The 18,504-nt window shown below is 51.5% G+C and overlaps 1 protein-coding gene across 1 annotated transcript in view; it reads left to right on the top strand.

Moving 5' to 3' along the window:
* The first annotated feature begins 596 nt into the window (after window positions 1-596).
* The window catches only part of LOC123346491 (butyrophilin subfamily 1 member A1-like), a 34,185-nt gene continuing 16,277 nt past the window's right edge, over window positions 597-18,504 (top strand). Inside the window, exons 1-4 of the mRNA XM_044983922.1 lie at window positions 597-702; window positions 2,337-2,684; window positions 9,707-9,988; window positions 11,942-12,058. Of these exons, the coding sequence (XP_044839857.1) occupies window positions 597-702; window positions 2,337-2,684; window positions 9,707-9,988; window positions 11,942-12,058 (853 nt within the window). The remainder of the gene's footprint in view (window positions 703-2,336; window positions 2,685-9,706; window positions 9,989-11,941; window positions 12,059-18,504) is intronic.

Here is an 18,504-nt window from a genome sequence, read left to right as displayed (position 1 = left end):
AGAATAAGGCAGTTAAAAGGGGGAGGGGGCAGTGAGGGAGGGGAGGGAGATGGTCCTTATTTAAAAATCTTGGAACTATAGGATTGGTTCAGAAAAAATGTATTCTATGATGCAGCTGTAGAACAGCATCTGATTGGTCTGACCCAAAGGTGGGGATAACTAGCCCAAGGGGTTGAGAGCCTTGGGAGCTCCCTTTTTCCCCAGGAACAGCTGCAAGGGTAAGATCTCTCTCTGACTCAACCACGTGCTGTCTTTGCCCTTTGCAAAGGGACTTTCTTTTTCCTTTTCTTGCCCTGTTCTCTCTTTTAACCTATCTTTATATGTTTCTCTTTTATTTAATGTTTTTAAATGCTCTTTTCTTAACCTACCCTTATATTTAATATTTTAAATGTTTCTTTGGCTTGTGCCACAGGTCAGACTAGATGATCTAATGGTCCCCTCTGACCTTAGTCTATGAATATTGGCAAGTGGGCTAATGTAAACATAACTGATCAATGGACCAGGGCTATGAAAGTCAGACAACCTGGCACTGTCACTGCATCCCACGCACTCACTGTCTGGTTTGTTATTTCTCCTGTTCCCCAGACCCAGCTACGATGACGGGCAAGGTTCCCTTGTTCTCCCCCGACTCCACAGTGAGCTCCGCTCGGCCCAGCTACGTCGCTCTCTGCCTCGCTCTACAGGTTTACAGGCTGGTGTCAGGTAGGAGCTCTGGCCTCCTCACTGGGTTTGCTGCTGTTGCTATTGCTGGTCATCACTGTCCATCTCACATCACCGCCTTCTCTTGTAAACCACGTCTGCTCAACCTGCCCACAACCAACAACATGGAGAACTCACAGGCTACACCTGGGTCCCCACTGACCATAGTTACTATCTATACACCATTTTGTCAGGCCTAGACAGTACATCCACCCTACTGCTTTGGCTGATTTCTGGCAGCTTCTAAAACACAGAACACAGTGAGCACCACTACAGGGCTCGCAAACTATTTAAAAGGACACTACCCAATCCTATACACTGCACTGACAGACCGTATACGTCATAAATCAGGTTCTTCAGCCAAGAAGGAGTCCTGAATCCTAGACTCTCCGATTTAGATGTAACAACCCACAAGTCATTCATGCTGCACTAGGCACATCTGACTAGGGCTCAGAGCTAGACCTCATCTCACAGTGAGGAGGTGAGGATATTTGCTGGCTTCTTCCTTCTGTGCCCTCAGTGAAACCCTGAGAGTGACCCACTTCATCCCAGGGCTGGCTCCATAGTTACTTGGGCATTTTGGTTCCCTCCTGCTGTGGTTTCCATCCTGTTAATTTAACCAGCTCTCTCGGTCTCTCCTGATGTTGAGTCTCTGCACTGAGACCCCCACATTCTGTGCAGTTCCACAGTGACCAGTTCTGTTTCCTGCACTTTTCTATCTGCTTCCTTCTCCCTCTCCACTATCTGACCTCTGACTTTACCTTTAAAGCCATTGTCAGCATAGTGATGGTCTGTTTTCATATCTTTACAGCTTGTCAGCCTTTACACCACCCCTACTACAGATGAGGAGGCCCCTGTGCTGGAGCAGCATGGAAAGGCCTTGGTGTATCAGAGACCCAGGACCCCAGCACCATTATCCCCAGGGTGCCTATGAGAAGTTAGAGCTTTATTCAGAGATAGTAGGGACAGTGTATAAGATTCACATGTGAACTCTGTGTGACAGATACTGCAGCCACATGCGGCATTTTGGGGACTATCAAATTCACTTTATGAATGTTCTGTTTATTTGTGTACCCCCTTTATCAATGGTATCTGTACACATAATATGTATCTTTATGGGCTCGGGATTGTAATCTATGCCATGGGGGAGGGTTACCCCATCTCCTTCAGAATTTGCCAACCATGGGGGGTAATTACTTGTGGGACAGGTAACAGCTCCAGAGAAGTACCACCCCTAGGGAGAGTTGCATAAACTGGGTTAGACCAGGTCCCAGAAGCCCAAGAGAACAAAGATTTTTGGTATAAAAGCTGGATTTGAACTGTCCAGAGGCCCGAGATCTTGGGCTGCAAAGTGACAGGACCTGTTAACCAAGAGGACAAACCCTTAGAGAAAGGTTGGAAAGACTTTGGAACCTACCAAAGAGTCCCAAGTGCCAGATGAGAATCCTTTGGGATAAGTGTAACATGTGTTCAGACCTTTGATTGATTTATGGTAAGTTTTCTCTGTCAGGCTTTTGTCTTTAAATGGTCTCACTTCTAAAGCAGGGCGCTCTCTTACTGTGTGTCTTACTGCTGAATTAATGTTACCCCAGCCCCCGTGCCAATTAAATTTCCTTTTTCCATTGTACATTTCACAGCACAATTCACAGTGGCTGGATCTGACCACCCAGTCACTGCCTCCCTTGGGGGGGAAGCCATCCTACCCTGCCACCTCTCCCCCAGGATGAGTGCTGAGAACATGGAGGTGAGATGGTTCCGATCCCAGTTCTCTCCAGCTGTGCACCTGTACCGTGGTGGGCAGGATCAGTATGGAGAGCAGATGCTGGAATATCGAGGAAGAACTGAGCTCTTGAAAGACAACATCACCAATGGGAGAGTTTCCCTGAGAATACGCGATATCCGACCCTCCGATGATGGGCCGTATGTGTGTTTTTTTCAGTCCAGTGTCTCCTATGAAAATGCTGTATTGCAACTGCAGGTGGAAGGTCAGTAACTTCTTCTGATGATTTAATGTCTTCAATGGGGTAATAAGTGGAGTCACAGGGTTAATTGTGAGATGACACTATTTTTCTCATTATAGTGAGGCAGGTACTGTGCTCTGGATAAGGTTGAATCTAGTTTGCTGTTTAATATTCGTTTTTCCTAAAAGCAGCAAAGAGTCCTGTGGCACCTTATAGACTAACAGACGTATTGGAGCATGAGCTTTCATGAGTGAATACCCACTTAATCGGATGTGCAATGCAGATGAACAATGACTCTGATTTGCCCCACACTGATGCCACCAACTGGGATTGATCTCAGCTTGTGTCTGGCCCCTTCAGGGTAACAGTGATTGATACACAAGGACCTGTAGCCCAGAGCCTGCTCTAAGAGTGGAAGAATTGAGGAATTTCCCGCCCCCAGCACACGTAGAGGCAGGAGGCCTGACCCTTGAAGGTGCTGTCAGAGAGACCAGCAAGGGGACAGAGATGCAGCTAATTCTGTAACCATGACATGAGGTTTAGGTCAGATGTAGCAAACTCCTGGTATCCATTCAAACACTGAGCCTGCTGCACACAAACCACCCCTGATTTGCAAAATGTTATCATCTCGTCTCCGTTGCCCTGAGGATTCCTTGTGGGACGTTGCCTTCACTTACCCCTCATCAAGCCTTGGTGATCACTGGCATATCTGACACCAGACAATGCCCATGGCAAGGAGTCTGTGCCCTGCTACTGACACAACCTGCACAACTCAGCACTGAAATGAAGCATGATTGATCCCTCAAGGTACACCTGCTCTTCTCTGCATATCTCAGTGACAGTTCTGCCAATAGGCTCCAAATAATCCCCTCCACTAGTCATTACAGCTACACCGAGCACAGTGCATGCAGCTTTAGTGCATGCAGCCAATTCCCAGTGGTTATTACCATCTCCAAAGGGGCAGAGTTAAGGTTGTTTGGGTTTTTACCTTCACTGTGGATTTCCTGGTTTTAGAGGTCTGAGTTTTGCTGAAAAAGGCATTCTGGAAGGGTAGGAGATAATACAGAGTTAAGGTTGCCTGGAGGTACCTAAGTTTTTTGTCAGTGAATAGACATGAGGAAGGATTACAGGAAGGGGGCATTGTTTGTGTTGTGTTCCACAGATTTGAATTGCAGCATGTATCTGCCTGCAGTGCAGCTGCATTCCCTGTGTTCAGTGTAGCTGTACTGACCAGTGGAGAGAATAGTGAGGACAGGGTCTCAGAGCTGTCACTGTGCCATGGAAGGGCAGGAGATAATATCACCAGGCAGCCTGAACTCTGTGCTAACAAAGGTTTTGTCAGGGAATTTTCTGGGTGGTTTTTTTTTAACAGAAGGGGAAACATTTGTTGTAGGAGCTAGTGGCCATTTAGGTGATTGTAGTTCTCACTTAGGTTTGCAGTTGCTACACGACTGGGCCTAGGTAATAACCAAACGCATAGTATGGTGCTTTTCCATTAGAAGACCTGAAAGAGCTTCACATGATTATCCCCATTTTACAGATGGGAAACTGAGGCACAAAGCAGAGAAGTGAGTTGCCCAAGGTCACCCAGCAGGTCAGTGGCAGAGCGAGGAATAGTCCCAGTCCTGGGAACTCTGTTAGGCCACTCAGTTGCTCCGTGGTTGCTCACTGCCCCCCCCACCCTGTACCTTCTGTGACAGTGCAGTGGGGATAATGGTCGTGCTCTGCAATGTTTGTAGTGGGTAGCTGGTAACAGGGCTGGTGAGAGAAATCTCATCCCAGGTCCCTGCCCCAACACCTGGACAGTTTTATTACCCAGCGGCTACTTTAAGCATTTGAGAGGAGACTGGTGTGTCTGTCTCCTTCTCCACCATCCCCCACAACATGTAGCTCCCCTCTGCCCTGCGTTTCTGGGTGCCCACATCACCGGCAGCAGCTTACTGATGGGCCCCACACTCCCTCGGTTATGTAGCCTGAGCTGCACACTGAGCTGGGCTCCTCACCCCAACTACCAGACCTAATGGAGTGTGCTTTCGGACGTCTCAAGGGGAGATGGCGAAGCTTACTCACTCGCTCGGATCTCAGCGAAACCAATATCCCCATTGTTATTGCAGCTTGCTGTGTGCTCCACAATCTCTGTGAGAGCAAGGGGGAGACCTTTATGACAGGATGGGAGGTTGAGGCAAATTGCCTGGCTGCTGATTACACTCAGCCAGACACTCGTGCGATTAGAAGAGCCCAGTGGGAAGCGCTGTGCATCCGGGAGGCTTTGAAAGCTAGGTTCCTCAGCGAGCAGGGTAAGCTGTGACTGTCCAGTCTCTTTACAGAGAAGCTGAACCTGCCCCTGCTTCAGTTACTGCTGACTTTCTTCTGCGGCTACATACCCCGTTCACCACATTTCCCCCCTTCCAACACACATTTAAAAATAAAGTTAATGGAATATTGTTAATTAACAACGTTTTCTTTACTAATGAATTCACGTTAAAGGGTTGAAACAGGGACGCAGACTGTGGTGGGCAGGGTGGGCAGTGATGTACAGACCGCTTCTACACTTGAGGAATGACAGGCTCCTGCCCCTAGAGCGGTCTGCACTGCCGGACTGGTTGTTTCAACGGAGCCTGCCATCCCTCCTTTTCGGGACTCTGTGTGCGGGGGCTATGTGGCCTTGTGGCGGGGGAGGACTGGGGGGGAGGACATGTACAGGTGGGTGTGAAGGAAGGGGTGAGGGGTGCAGGCTCTGGGCTGGGGGTGGCGGCGTAGGAAGGCGTGAGGGGTGTGTGGGAAGGGGGAGGAGGTGTAGGGGGATGAGGGCTCTGGCTGGGGCTGAGGGTTTGGGGCATTGGAGAGGCTCAGGGCTATGGTGGAAGGGCAGGGTAAGGGCAGCCTGCCTTGCCATTTGTGTATGGCAGGCGCTAGGACCCTGGGGCACCAGACAGCATTTCTGCGGGGAGCAGCTCTACTGTCAGGCAGGTACGCAGCGTGGCGGGGCGGGGGAAGACCCGTGGGGGTCAGAGCCCGATCCAGGCAGGGCTGGGGGAGAGACCCAGCTCCAAATATAGCTGGAGCAGGGCACCTGCCGCCTATGCACAGAACATGAAAAACACCTCCCAGACTGACCAGGGTGCCTAGTGACTGCACTGTGTGTGTGACCTGCTGTAGATTCTGCCCCCGTGTCTGTACCCAGGTAATGGTGACCGTCCTATGCAATTACCAACCCCCTCCCCCCCTTCACACAAAGTCTTCTGTAAAGAAACATGACGGAAACAGTAATGAACAGCAAACTATTTTTAATAATCAACTACACTGTGAGGGAATGAAACTGGGATTTGGGCTTGGGTGATCCAGGAAGGGAAGGACTTCTCAAAAGTTAGCGAATGAGAGCTTTTTGGTACTTGAGCACTCTGCTGGGGTGGAGTGACAGTTTTCACGGCCCCTGGCGCACCTCCTTCTTGTTATTTTGGGTGAGGGGGGTATTGGACTTTGTGGCAGGGGAGGGCAGTTGCAGATACAGTGCACTGGGACTCTGTTCTCCTGCCTGCGGTCCTGGAGAACATCCACAAGGCGCCTGAGCGTGTCCGTTTGCTCCCTCATTAGTCCAAGCAGCGTTTGAGTCACCTGCTGGTCCTCCAGATGCCATCTGTCCTCCCGTTCGCTGTGTGAGCGCTGCTGCTGAGAGAGGTTCTCCCTCCACTGGCTCTGCTGGGCCGCCTCGGCTCAGGAGCAGCCCATAAGTTCTGCGAACATCTCGTCCCGTGTCTTTTTCTTGTGCCACCTAATCTGCGCCAGCCTCTGTGAGGGGCATGCTGGAGCACGTCGAGATACAGGTGCAGCTGTGTGATGGGAAAAAAGGGATTGACTTCCTTATAAAGATACATTTCTGCAAAGAGGAAACATAGTCTAGTCAGTCTCTGTGAACAAGACCATGCACAGCACTCACTCAAGGAAAGTTCAAATTTTCGGAATTCGCTTTCATTGCCTGGGGGATTGCACTGCAGATCAGACAAGCGGGGCAGGACAGCAGAATCCGTGGAGCAGCCAGGCATGGTAAGCCAAAAACTTTTGGCTGCTTAAAAGTCAATGTATACCACTGTCCTCTTGCTACAGGCAATCCTGAAAGCATGAACTCTGCCCCTGTTGCACCCCCTCGCGTCTGTTCCCTGGGAAAGATCCCTGTATAATGCCACTCTGCAGCCTCCACCACGTGGCTGTAAAGTGACGCTCATTGTTATGCAAAGGAACAGTGAAGCACTCCCAATACTAATAGTACACAAATTACTGTAATTAAATGCAGGAGTCTCCGAGTGAGATCACCCTGAGGAGGGTCACTGAGGCAGATAGAGAGCGCATGCTGCGTGAAAGCCAGCACAAACCGGGGGCCTATGCGGCCATGCTCGTGGAGGCAATGCTCCCGGAGTACCTGATGATAGCCTGGCGCGGAAAAGTGTGCTACCACGGAGCACCCAATAAGGCAGCTCTCCCCAGGAACCTCATGTGGAGGCTTTTCGATTACCTGCAGGAGAGCTTCGTGGAGATCTCCCAAGAGGATTTCTGTTCCATCCCCATATATATTGACCTTCTTTTCGCATAGTTAATATTCCTGTTCTGTTAGAAATAAATGTTTACATGTTTAAAGCACTTACCGACTGATCCTTCCCCTGATTCAGGGTCCGGGGTAACGGCTGGGGAGGGTTGGTAGGGGATCTCCATGAGGGTGATGAAGAGATCCTGGCTGTCGGGGAAATCAGCGTTGTAAGCGCTGTCGACTGCCTCATCCTCCTCATCTTCCCCGTCCGCGAACATCTCCGAGGAACAAGTCATCGACAGTATCCCATCCTCAGAGTCCACGCACACTGGTGGGGCAGTGGTGGCAGACCCACCGAGAATGGCATGCAGTGCCTCATAGAACCGGCATGTCTGGGGCTGGGTTCCAGAGCGTCCGTTTGCCGCTCTGATTTTTTGGTAGCCTTGTCTTGACTTTCACGCGGCACTGCGTTGTATCCCGGCTGTATCCTCTGAGGGCCATGGCTTTGGAGACCTTCTCGTAGGTCTTTGCATTCCATTTGTTGGAGCCCAGCTCCGAAAGCACAGACTCCTTGCCCCACACACCGATCAGATCCAAGACTTCCTGGTCAGTCCATGCTGGGGCCCTCTTTCTATTCTGAGATTGCATGGACACCTCTGCTGGAGAGCTCTGCATCGCTGCCAGTGCTGCAGAGCTCGCCACGACGTCCACACAGGAAATGAGATTCAAACTGGCCAGACAGGAAAAGGAATTCAAATTTCCACGGGGCTTTTCCTGTGTGGCTGGTCAGAGCATCCAAGCTTGGACTGCTGTCCAGAGCATCAACAGAGTGGTGCACTGTGGGATAGCTCCCGGAGCTACTAAGGTCGATTTGCATCCACACCTAGCCTAATTCGACATAGCCATGTCGAATTTAGCGCTACTCCCCTCGTCGGGGAGGAGTACAGAAGTCGAACTAAAGAGCCCTCTATGTCGAATTAAATAGCTTCGTGGTGTGGACGGGTGCACGGTTAATTCGAATTAATGCTGCTAAATTCGAATTAAAGTCCTAGTGTGGACCAGGCCTAAAAGGCAATTCTTCCCCTCTCGCAAGCACAGAGTCTGAGACAGAAATAGTTAAGTAACCAAGCAGTAATCTGAGAGAACAGCACAAGCGATATTCATGAACACAAAAGATTAAGATCATTCAGATTAAGTTTATTTTATTTCAGTTTAGCTCATCAGTAAAAGTGTGGCCTGGTACAGAAGGCAATACCTTAACCCTGCATTTCTTTGTTATCTAATGTCTGTATTTGGTGGGTGTGAGTGTGGGTGTGTTTCCTGTCTCTCAGTGAAGTCCAGTTTTCTGCTGCCAACTTCTGTGCTCTGGAAGGGTACAAGGCACAGCCGAGGCAACCTGAACTCCCCAGTAACAAAGTTTTTTGGTAGAGAATTAAGTTAACATTTGTCTATATCAGGGGCGGGCAAACTTTTTGGCCTGAGGACTGTATCGGGTTTCAAAAATTGAATGGAAGGCTTGTTAGGGGAGGTTGTGCCCCCGCCAACATTCTGACCCCTCCCTGCTTCTCGTCCTTTGACTGCCTCCCCGGGACTCCTGCCCAATCTAAATTCCCCTGTTCCCTGATGGCCCCCCTGGAACCCCTGCCCTATCCACCCCCCAACTCAGTCCCTTGACCGCCTCTAGACCTCCTGCCCCAACATCTCGCCGCCGCCCAATCTACCCCCCCCTTCCTGATGGCCCCCCGGGATCCCTGACCCATCTAACCCCCTTGTTACCTGTCCTTTTACTGCCCTGGCCCCTGACCACCCCCAAACTCCCCTGCCCTCCATCCAACCCTCCTCCCTCACTCCCTTCCCCCTTACAGAGCTGCCTGGAGCACCGGTGGCTGGCAGCGTGGCTGCACCAGGACAGGCAGCTGCTCCGCCCAGCTGGAGCCAGCCACGCACCGCGCACCACAGAGCCCCGGGTCAGGCCAGGCTCTGCAGTGGCGCTGCCCCAGGAGCTCACAGCGCCACCGCCCAGAGCATTGCACCGGTGGTGCAGTGAGCTGAGGCTGTGGTGGAGGGAGAACAGCGGGGGAGGGGCTGGTGGCGAGCCTGCTGGGCAGGAGGGTCCCGGGGGCCGCAGTTTGCCCTCCTCTGGTCTATACATACCACATGCACTGGTTACAATGAAGTAGTGCAAAACCCTATATGGACACTCTTAAATGGTTTGGAAATGGCTTATATTAATGTAGCTTTAGTCAATCCCTTCTTGATTTAAGAGTGTCCACACAGGGTTTGCACTAGTTTAAAAAAAAAAACTTTAACAAAACTGGAGCAAGTTTGTGCATAGAACAGCCCTGACATTAAGATTAATTCTATCAAATTGGAATCTGATTAGATTAATGGACCAGCTGCACTTGTGGACTCACATTCAATTCTCAGTTTAATAGGAAATGGCTTTTGATAACCGTGTAATAAAATGTTTGGCTCATTACTGGGCACTGTAGGATTATCACAAGCTCATTTATTTCTTCTGTAGGTTTGGGCTCTGCTCCTGCCATCTCTGTGGAGGGACATCAGGATGGGGGGATCCGGGTTGTGTGTCGATCCTCTGGATGGTACCCAGAGCCCGAAGCTCAGTGGCGAGATCTCCGGGGGCAGCTCTTACCATCAGCCTCTGAAAAAATAACCCCAGAGGCCAATGGCCTGTTTCAAGCAGAGATTGCCATTGTTATAACTGAGGAGTCCAACCAGAAAGTGTCCTGCTGTGTCAGAACCCCCCGACTCAACCAGGAGAGAGAGTCAGAGATTTCCATAGCAGGTCAGTGCCCGTCCCAGCCGCACATGGATAAATTGAGATACTGCAGACATGAGCAGAGAGTATTTATCATTGTGTCTCCTGTTTATTGGCCTGAACCTTCAATGTGCTGAGCACGTCTTGTAAAGTCCTGTATAATCTCAATTCTCTCTGGATATGTCTACACTGCAATTCAAAAACCGCTGGTGACCCAGGCCAGCTGGCTCAGGCTAAGGGCCTCAGGCTAAGGGCCTGTTAAATTGTGGAATAGATGTCTGAGCTTGGGCTGGACCCTGCTACATGCGCTAAAAATTCCATGCTGTGCTTTGATCTACCCCACTTTAAAACGGGAACAGATCAAAGTGCACCAGGGAACTTTTAGTGCAGTGCAGCAGGGTGCACACAGCCAGTTAGTGCGCAGCAGGCCAGTGCACAGTGGATTTACACCCCAGCCTGCCGCACACTAACTGTGCCTATAGACGAGCCACCGTAGAGCAAGGTGGGTGAGTTGTGCCTGCTGCCTTAGGGAGACGCCTCCCCCTCTGTTCTGGGGTTCTTGTGTATTCAGGTTCTGGATTCTAAGAAATAAAGTCATGATACACAGCAGCCTTCCAGCAGGAGTATTTATGCTTACATCTCACTTTGTGAGTGTGTGTGTGTATACGCACACACGCTGTGAACATCACAATTCTCTGTGGGGATGGGGGAGGGAATTCTCCTTTCTTCTCAGTGAGAGTTGTGGGTGCTAAATATTTATGAAAATCTGGGTAATAAAGTCACTTTTCCTGACTAGCAAAAGAGAGCCCTGAATATGGCCTGAGAATTGCTACTTAGATTACATCTGAAAATACCAGCAATAAAAGTTCAGGCTCTAAATATGCAGAAACAAAATCTTACCTAGGAGCACCTTAATTTTTAGAAAAAAAGGTGGTGATTTTATGTGTTATTATCTACCAAATAACTTGGTTACTATCGAATGAATATTTCATCACTATAAGAGTAAGAATGTTGTATTTGTAAAGCACTATTTGTCTGAGGTCTCATAGTGCTGCACTGCTGGTTAGTCTATGATATGCCCAGTATTACCTGATTGTTCACAGCACACACGGAGAGTTAGAAACAAAACATAAATACTGTTCCTGAAAGGCTGCAATGTCACACTGCTTTATTTCAAAGAATCCAGAATTCTAACATGAACTCTAAGAATCCAGAACTCTAACTCTTATGTTCTTAACATGCCACAGCCAACTACAGAGAGAGACAAAGCAGGCTGCTCCCTAAGGCAGAGAGGCAGAACGGAACCCACCCTGCTCTAGGCTGGCTCTTTGCTGACTGACTGCAGAGGACCCAGATGCACGCTCCCTACAGAGCCCCCTAGCCTGCAAGTAGGACCAGGAATCCCCTCAGGATTTCAAGTGTCAGCTTGTAATTTTTACATGGTTTTCAATACACCGCACTAATCTCTTAGCAAGGACCCTCTAGACAGCCATTGCTCGAAGCCCAGGGAAGAGGAATCTGGAGGAATTATGACTCTGAATCTCCAGGCTCAACTTTTGTTTTTATTAAAATCCTGCATTAACATATTTTGGGCCAGATTCTTTCATGTGGCTGAGGAGAATCGGGGGTGTCAGGAAGCTGGTCACAACTCTCTGATTCTAAGGGCTACTCTGCACTGGCTGCAGCTTGGGGATCACTTAGAGCAGTGTAGGAATGCCTGAACATATGTCAGTGGGGATAGGAGCAGTATAATGGAGCTGCACCCGAGCCCCCAACATGCCCGCTCCCATTAATTAACCATGTTCAGTAACCAGGCTAACTTGGGCTCTCACTGGTTTAATAATAAAGCACAAAGCAGCCACATCTCCCTGTGTATTTCCCTGAGAGATTCTTTTAACTAGTCACAGTGTCACCTTTGTCAATGTCCTGCCTTCATTCTGCGTGTGTTTGCTCCTAAGTCAATGGCACTTTCTCTTGCAGAGCTGTTTTTCCCACGAGTCAGTCCCTGGATGGTGGCTCTTGGGGTGATCCTGGCTCTCCTGGCTGTTCTCATTCCCCTGGCCAGTTACTGCTTCTGGAGGCAGCACAGAGCAAAAGGTGAAGTAACAAGAGGTGGGAACTTTGTGTGAGAGAGAGAGCGAGCGAGAGAGAAACAGAGATTAAAAAAAAAAGAGGAGTCCTTGCGGCACCTTAGAGACTAACAAATTTATTTGGGCATAAGCTTCCATGGGCTAAAACCCACTTCATCAGATGTATGACGTGAAAATACAGGAGCAGGTATAAATACACAGCACATGAAAATATGGGAGTTGCCTTACCAAGTGGGAGGTCAGTCTAACAAGACAATTCAATTAACAGCAGGATACTAAGGGAGGAAAAATCACTTTTATAGGGGTAATGAGATTGGCCCATTGCAAACAGTTGACAAGAAGGTGTGAGTAACAGCAGGGGGAAATTAGGTTTTGTAATGACCCATCCGCTCTCAGTCTTTATTCAGGCCTAATCTGATGGTGTCCAGTTTGCAAATTAATTCCAGTTCTGCAGTTTCTCGTTGGAGTCTGCTTTTGAAGTTTTTTTGTTGTAGAATTGCCACTTTGAGGTCTGTTATTGAGTGACCAGAGAGATTGAAGTGTTCTCCTATTGGTTTTTGAATGTTATAATTCCTGATGTCAGATTTGTGTCCATTTATAAATAAATGAACAAAGAGCCCCCTCCTACACCAAAACTCCATTGCACCCCAAACCTCCTCCTGCACCCCAACCCCCTGTCCCATCTGTGGCCCCACCCCAGGGCCCATACCCCCAGCTGGAGCCCACACCCCAACTCCCTGCCCAGCCCTCAGCCACCTCCTGCACTCCAAACCCCTTTGCCCCAGCCGGGAGCCCTCTCCTGCACCCCATCCCAAGCCCACACTGCCAGACTGAGCCCTCACCTCCTCCCACACCTCAACCCCCTGCCCCAACCCGGAGCCCCATCCCGCACTCTGAACCCCTCATTTCTTACACCACTCCAGAGCCTAGGGGAAGCTCCGAGGCTCCACGCCCTGCCCCCCTGCCTGTGGGGCTGTGTGGCCCCTGACTATTTTTTTCTGTGGGTCAGTGGCCCCTGATAGAAAAAGTTTCCCCACCCCTGCTTTAACAGATACGTTATGTGGGTTGAGTCCATATTTAGGTGCCAGGGATTAACTAATTTTGAGTTGTATGTAAAGTTTGTGTATGTGCCCGGAGAGAGCTATGCTGGGCTCATTTCCAAACAGTAAACTATCAGAACCATTAACCATTTCCACTCTTGCATCCGACGAAGTGGGCATTCACCCACGAAAGCTCATGCTGCAAAACATCTGTTAGTCTATAAGGTGCCACAGGATCCTTTGCTGCTTTTACAGAACCATTAACTGTCACTGTCTTGTTCCCTGGGCCTTTCAGAGAATTCTCCGCACCAGCTGCCATGGTGAGCTGTGGCTAGGATGCTGTAATAACACAAACACACTCAGGATTTGCACGGCTGGTCTGACACGCTGCTCACACTGGGCACAAGATGCTCTAGCACAGGCTGTGCTCAGCACTGATAGTGACCTGAGCATCCAGCTTAGGAAGGGCACATCCACCCCATTCTTTGCTGGGACACCCACTATCTACCACTATCCCCCTAGGGGGAACTCTTCCCTGTTATCCCTAGGACCAAGGGGCAGACACTACCCACAAGATCAGGATCTGGCCTAGGATGGAGCCAGCAAGACCCTGTTCCTTATCCAGCCCAGGTCAAAGTCCCATTCCCATCACTCTCTTCCCTCCCCCATCCCCACAGTCGGGAGCTGGGGCCATTCAAGGGATGGGCACAGAGGGCACCAGACAGGGAACTCAATAAACAGAGACCTTCCCTCCCACAACAGCCATATCTGATGTGAGTGGGTCTAGGATTCAAGCAGCAGGGTCGGCTGCTATGACCCATAGAGACCACAGCCTGTGGGGACAGGTTGAACCACCCATCGCTGCAGTCCAGTCCCAGGCAGCAGGGCCGCAGCGGGCAGAGGTCTGCACAGACAGACCTATCTGTGTGATCCATTTGCCCAGCTCTTTGTTTCTCCGTCTCATAACTACAGCGGAGCTGCGTTAAACAGTAATAGGAACTTCACCCTACATGTGATGGAATGAAATCCAACCTCTCGCCCTTTTCTCTCTCTATGTTGCACTGACACAGATGAGCTGTGAAGGGGAAGGGGCTGAGCAGCTCTGTCTAGCAGCCCACATGGGCCAGGCTCATTGCTGGAGACCAGAGGTGAAAGTAAGCCGGTCTGGTCTGATACGGCATACCGGGAAGAGCCAGTACGCTGTGCTGGACCGCACCGGCTTCCACAGCGGGGATTGAAAGGGCTCAAAGCTCCTTGCTGCTGTGGGCAGCCCAGAGCCCTTTAAATCCCGGCTGCGGCTCCGGCGGCCGGGCCGGGGCTGGGATTTAAAGGGCTCAGAGCTCCCGGCGGCTGTGGGCAGCCCAGAGCCCTTTGAATCCCGGCCGTGGCTCTGGTGGCTGGGCTGGGGCCAGGATTTAAAGGGCTCGGGGCTTCCCTCAGTGGCAGGAGCTCTGGGCCCTTTAAATCCCTGCCCCATCCCCGCAAGCTCCGGGTTCCCCCCAGCAGCCAGAGCCCCTGGCCCTTTAATTTGCCCCTGAGCCCCGGGGGGGCTACCAGCCACCTCTTCAGCTGGGAGCCCCTGGTTGATTTAAAGGCCCTGGGTCTCCCAGCCACAGCTGGTGCCCCAGGGCCTTTAAATCTTGAGAGGCCCCTCCTCTTCCGGATGAGGCCATGCCCCCCTCAGGACTCCAGCAGTACCGGTAAGTCCTGTAAGTTACTTTCACCCCTGCTGGAGACTATAAGACTTGTCCAGTATTTAACAGGATCTCTCACTTGGGATCCCCCCTTCCACAGCCATGTAAAGAGGGAAGGGGCAGGATTTCACCCTCAGTGACCTGCCATGTGCTGTGTGTTTATGTGCGTGTGTTTGCTCTCATATCCAGGAGGCATTTTGTATTGGGGGAGGGGAGGGAAAGAGAAATGTATTTCCTCTCTCCCTTCCTGTTTTAGCATAAAAGTGGTCACTCTGTATTTGGATGGAGGGAATTGAATTCACTGTTCCTCACCCCAGCAACCTTTGATGACAGGTAGCTGCCCCGCTGTCTTCTGCCCCAGTATCTGCCATTGCCTCACTGCCCCCCTCCTCAGTATCAGTCCTTGCATCCAGCTGTGAGGGAGAAGCACAGAAGTTGGATGTTTCTGTTAAAATGATCAACAGTGAAATAATTGCAAATGGTGACAATTAAATTGTCACCCATCAGGCTTTAATGTCAGCATCCCAGCCCCACTTGATAAGTATGAGCATCAAACAGCGCTGCCTGCAGACTCAGACAGATCTCACTGGGCTGGTGCACCCAACTTGCTTGCTTACACCCAGGTCACTTGTTCAATGCTATCTTCAAACCCAGAAAGTTTGGGCACATTTTAATAAATGGAGGGTGAGATTTTCACCCATACTTCAACCCCTTTATGGTCAGTAACAGCATAACTGGGCTCCAAAAGGCTTGGATCCAGCTAGGGTAGGATTCGCTCCAGTGCAGGCAGTGCAGAGAACAGCTGTGGGCTGCCCTCCGAGGACCCACTCACAAGCCCTGTTGTAGGGGTGTAGGGAAGATGGGCCAGGGAACAAGAGGGGAGCATGGGTGGCAAGTTTGTAAAAATTTTGGTGGTGCCCAGAACCCGCCCCCCCAAACTCCGCCCCCACTTGCCTAAGGGTCTGGGAGGGGTTTGGGGGGGGAGGTCTGGGGTGCAGGTCCTGGGTTGGGGATTAAGGTGCAGGAGGGGTGCAGGGTGCAGGCTTTGGGATGGAGCAGGGGGTGGGTGTGCAGGAGGGGGTACGGGGTGCAGGCTTTGGGACAGAGTTTGTGTGCAGGCTCTGGGCTGGGGGTGTAGGAAGGGGTGAGGGGTGCAGGCTCTGGGAGGGAGTTTGGGGGTGGGAATGGGTGTGTGGGAAAGGGGAGGTAGTGCACGCTCTGAGAGGGGGTGCAGGCTCTGGGAGGGAGACTGAGAATAGGAGGGAGTGCAGGGGTGAGGGCTGTGGGGCTGAGGATGAGGGGTTCATGCTGCGGGGGGGGCTCAGAGCTGTGGCAGAGGATTAGGGTGCAGGGGGATGAGGGCTCTGGCTGGGGATGAGGATTAGGGGCGTTGGAGAGGCTCAGGGCTAGGGTGGAAGGACGGGGTAAGGGCAGCCTGCCTTGCCATTAGTGGAGGGCAGGCACTAGGACCCTGGGGCAGCAGACAGCCGTTCTGCCGGGAGCCGTTCTACTCCGGCAGCAGAAGCAGGCAGGGGAGAGGTGCCCGCTGCTTTCTGTCAGGCAGGGATGCGGCGCGGGGCGGGAGCCAGGGCCCGATCCAGGCAGGGCCAGGGGAGAGACCCAGCTCCAAATATTGCTGGAGCAGGGCACCCGGCCCTGAATATTCCTGGAGCCCGGGCACCGCACAGAGATATAACCTGCCGCCTATGGAGGGGAGTGTCGGGACCACAGCACACGGTGCTGCAGAGATTCTGGTCTGTGCTGCTGCCCATATGCACCCAGGGAAAGGCTGCTGTAACTAAAGGCACAAGTTAAGCCAGAAAAGCTCACTCTTATTATGGAATAAGTGTATCATATGGAGCATTACGCTGGTATAACATGAGTGGTTTAAATGCCCAACTTATTTTATACTGGTATAACCCTTCTGCCCCTCTGAGTTGGCAGCAACAAGGGCCGGATTCAGTATCCAGAGGTTCTGTTTCAATAACGCAATACGAAACCGGCTCGAGCCCCCAACCCAGTGACAATTACAAACCATCCCCCCCAGCAGGGCCGGCTCCAGACCCCAGCACGGCAAGCACGCGCGTGGGGCGGCATTTGCCGGCAGGGGCAGCAGGCGGGTCCGGTGGACCTCCCACAGTCATGCCTGCAGGAGGTCCACCGGAACCCCGGGAGCAGCGGACCTGCCGCAGGCATGACTGAGGAGGGGGCGCTCGGCCCGCGGCTCCAGTGGACCTCCCGCAGGCATGACTGCGGACGGTTCGCTGGTCGCGCGGCTCGGCTGGACCACCCACAGGCATGCCAGCGGAACCTACACAGGAGCCGCGGGACCAGCGAACCCTCCACAGCTGCGGGAGGTCCAGCCGAGCCGCGCGACCAGCGGACCCTCCGCAGTCATGCCTGCGGGAGGTGCGCTGCTCCCGGGGTTCCGGTGCACCTCCCGCGCATGACTGCTTGGGGCGGCCAAATTCGTAGAGCCGCCCCTGTCCCCCAGGCACATTTAAGAGACAATACTTCCCCTCTTGCAAGCATGGAGTCCGAGTGTAGCAAAATCCTTTTAATAAAGGAGGGAGACAATGCAGCATCATGTTAGGGAAACACCACAAACAGGATTCATAACATAAACCATGAGCAAAAGACCCACCAAGTAAGTTTTGGCAATGTCCTTTTCCACTTAGGATCTTAAGTCCAATCACCCCAAAGTCCAACAACCCAAAAATCTCTGTCCCTGATCAGTGCCGCCCCAGAGTTCAAAAGTTTATCTGCAGAGTTTTACCCCCCAAGCCTGGGTGGAAATGGGGGGGGGCACACAAGGTATTAAGGGGCACCTTACGTGGTCTGAGGCTGACTGTCCCACCTCTCCGTAGAGTTCTGCTGCAGCCTTCACCACAAACAGCTCCACTCCACCAGTCACTCTGCTCCTCCAGCTGACCCGTGAGTCACTTCAACTGTCCCTGCAAACCACTCAGCTCACTGTTCCCATGCTCCATACCAACTGTCCCACAAACCACTCAGCTCACTGTTCCACAGACCACTCCAACCATCCTGTCATTTCAGCTTGTAATAGGGGAGCCCCAGTGCTGGTGCACTATTAGTCCAAAGCAAATTCAGCTCAGCAACCTCTAGCTAAACTCTTAATAGAATCAAAACTAGCTCTGCTATTCAGCAGCATAAAGAGAGCACACCCAAAACACATACCAATTCCCCAACCCCTCTCAGTTCACTGGGTTTTGGAACCTATGTCCCTTGTCTAGCAAATGCTACTTAGTTGATGGTGAGACCCTCTGTCATGAAACAGTTTCATAGTCCTTCATTCACATAATCAGAATAACAACACCTTATTCCTCCTGCCCCAATAACAGAGAAATTGGGGATCCCACAACTGTCAAAGTGACCATTTAGGGCTGCCATGGGCTCATGCTAGGCAGGGTGGGTGTGCCTTTGCAAACAAGATCAGCTCCTGAAATTCTTTTCCACACTCTCATAATTCACCACCAGATGTCAGGGTAGAGCTCATCCTGACTCTGCTTACACTGGTGTTACTTTGCCCTGCAGACAAGCCCTGAGCCATAGCGGGGGCTGCTTTGGCATCCAGAGCACCCAGTGTCAGGAGGATACGGGGCAGCGCTTAAAGCTGCCTGAGCCCTCAAGTGCCCCTGGGCTGCAGGTTCTGAGCACAGAATCTCACCCTGAGAGTTTAGATTACATTGAGCAAAGCT

This window comes from Mauremys mutica, chromosome 12 (genome assembly GCF_020497125.1).
Source record: "Mauremys mutica isolate MM-2020 ecotype Southern chromosome 12, ASM2049712v1, whole genome shotgun sequence".
NCBI lineage: Eukaryota > Metazoa > Chordata > Testudines > Geoemydidae > Mauremys > Mauremys mutica.
Note: the sequence above shows the minus strand (reverse complement) of the source record. Positions and strands in the feature narration are given on the sequence as shown.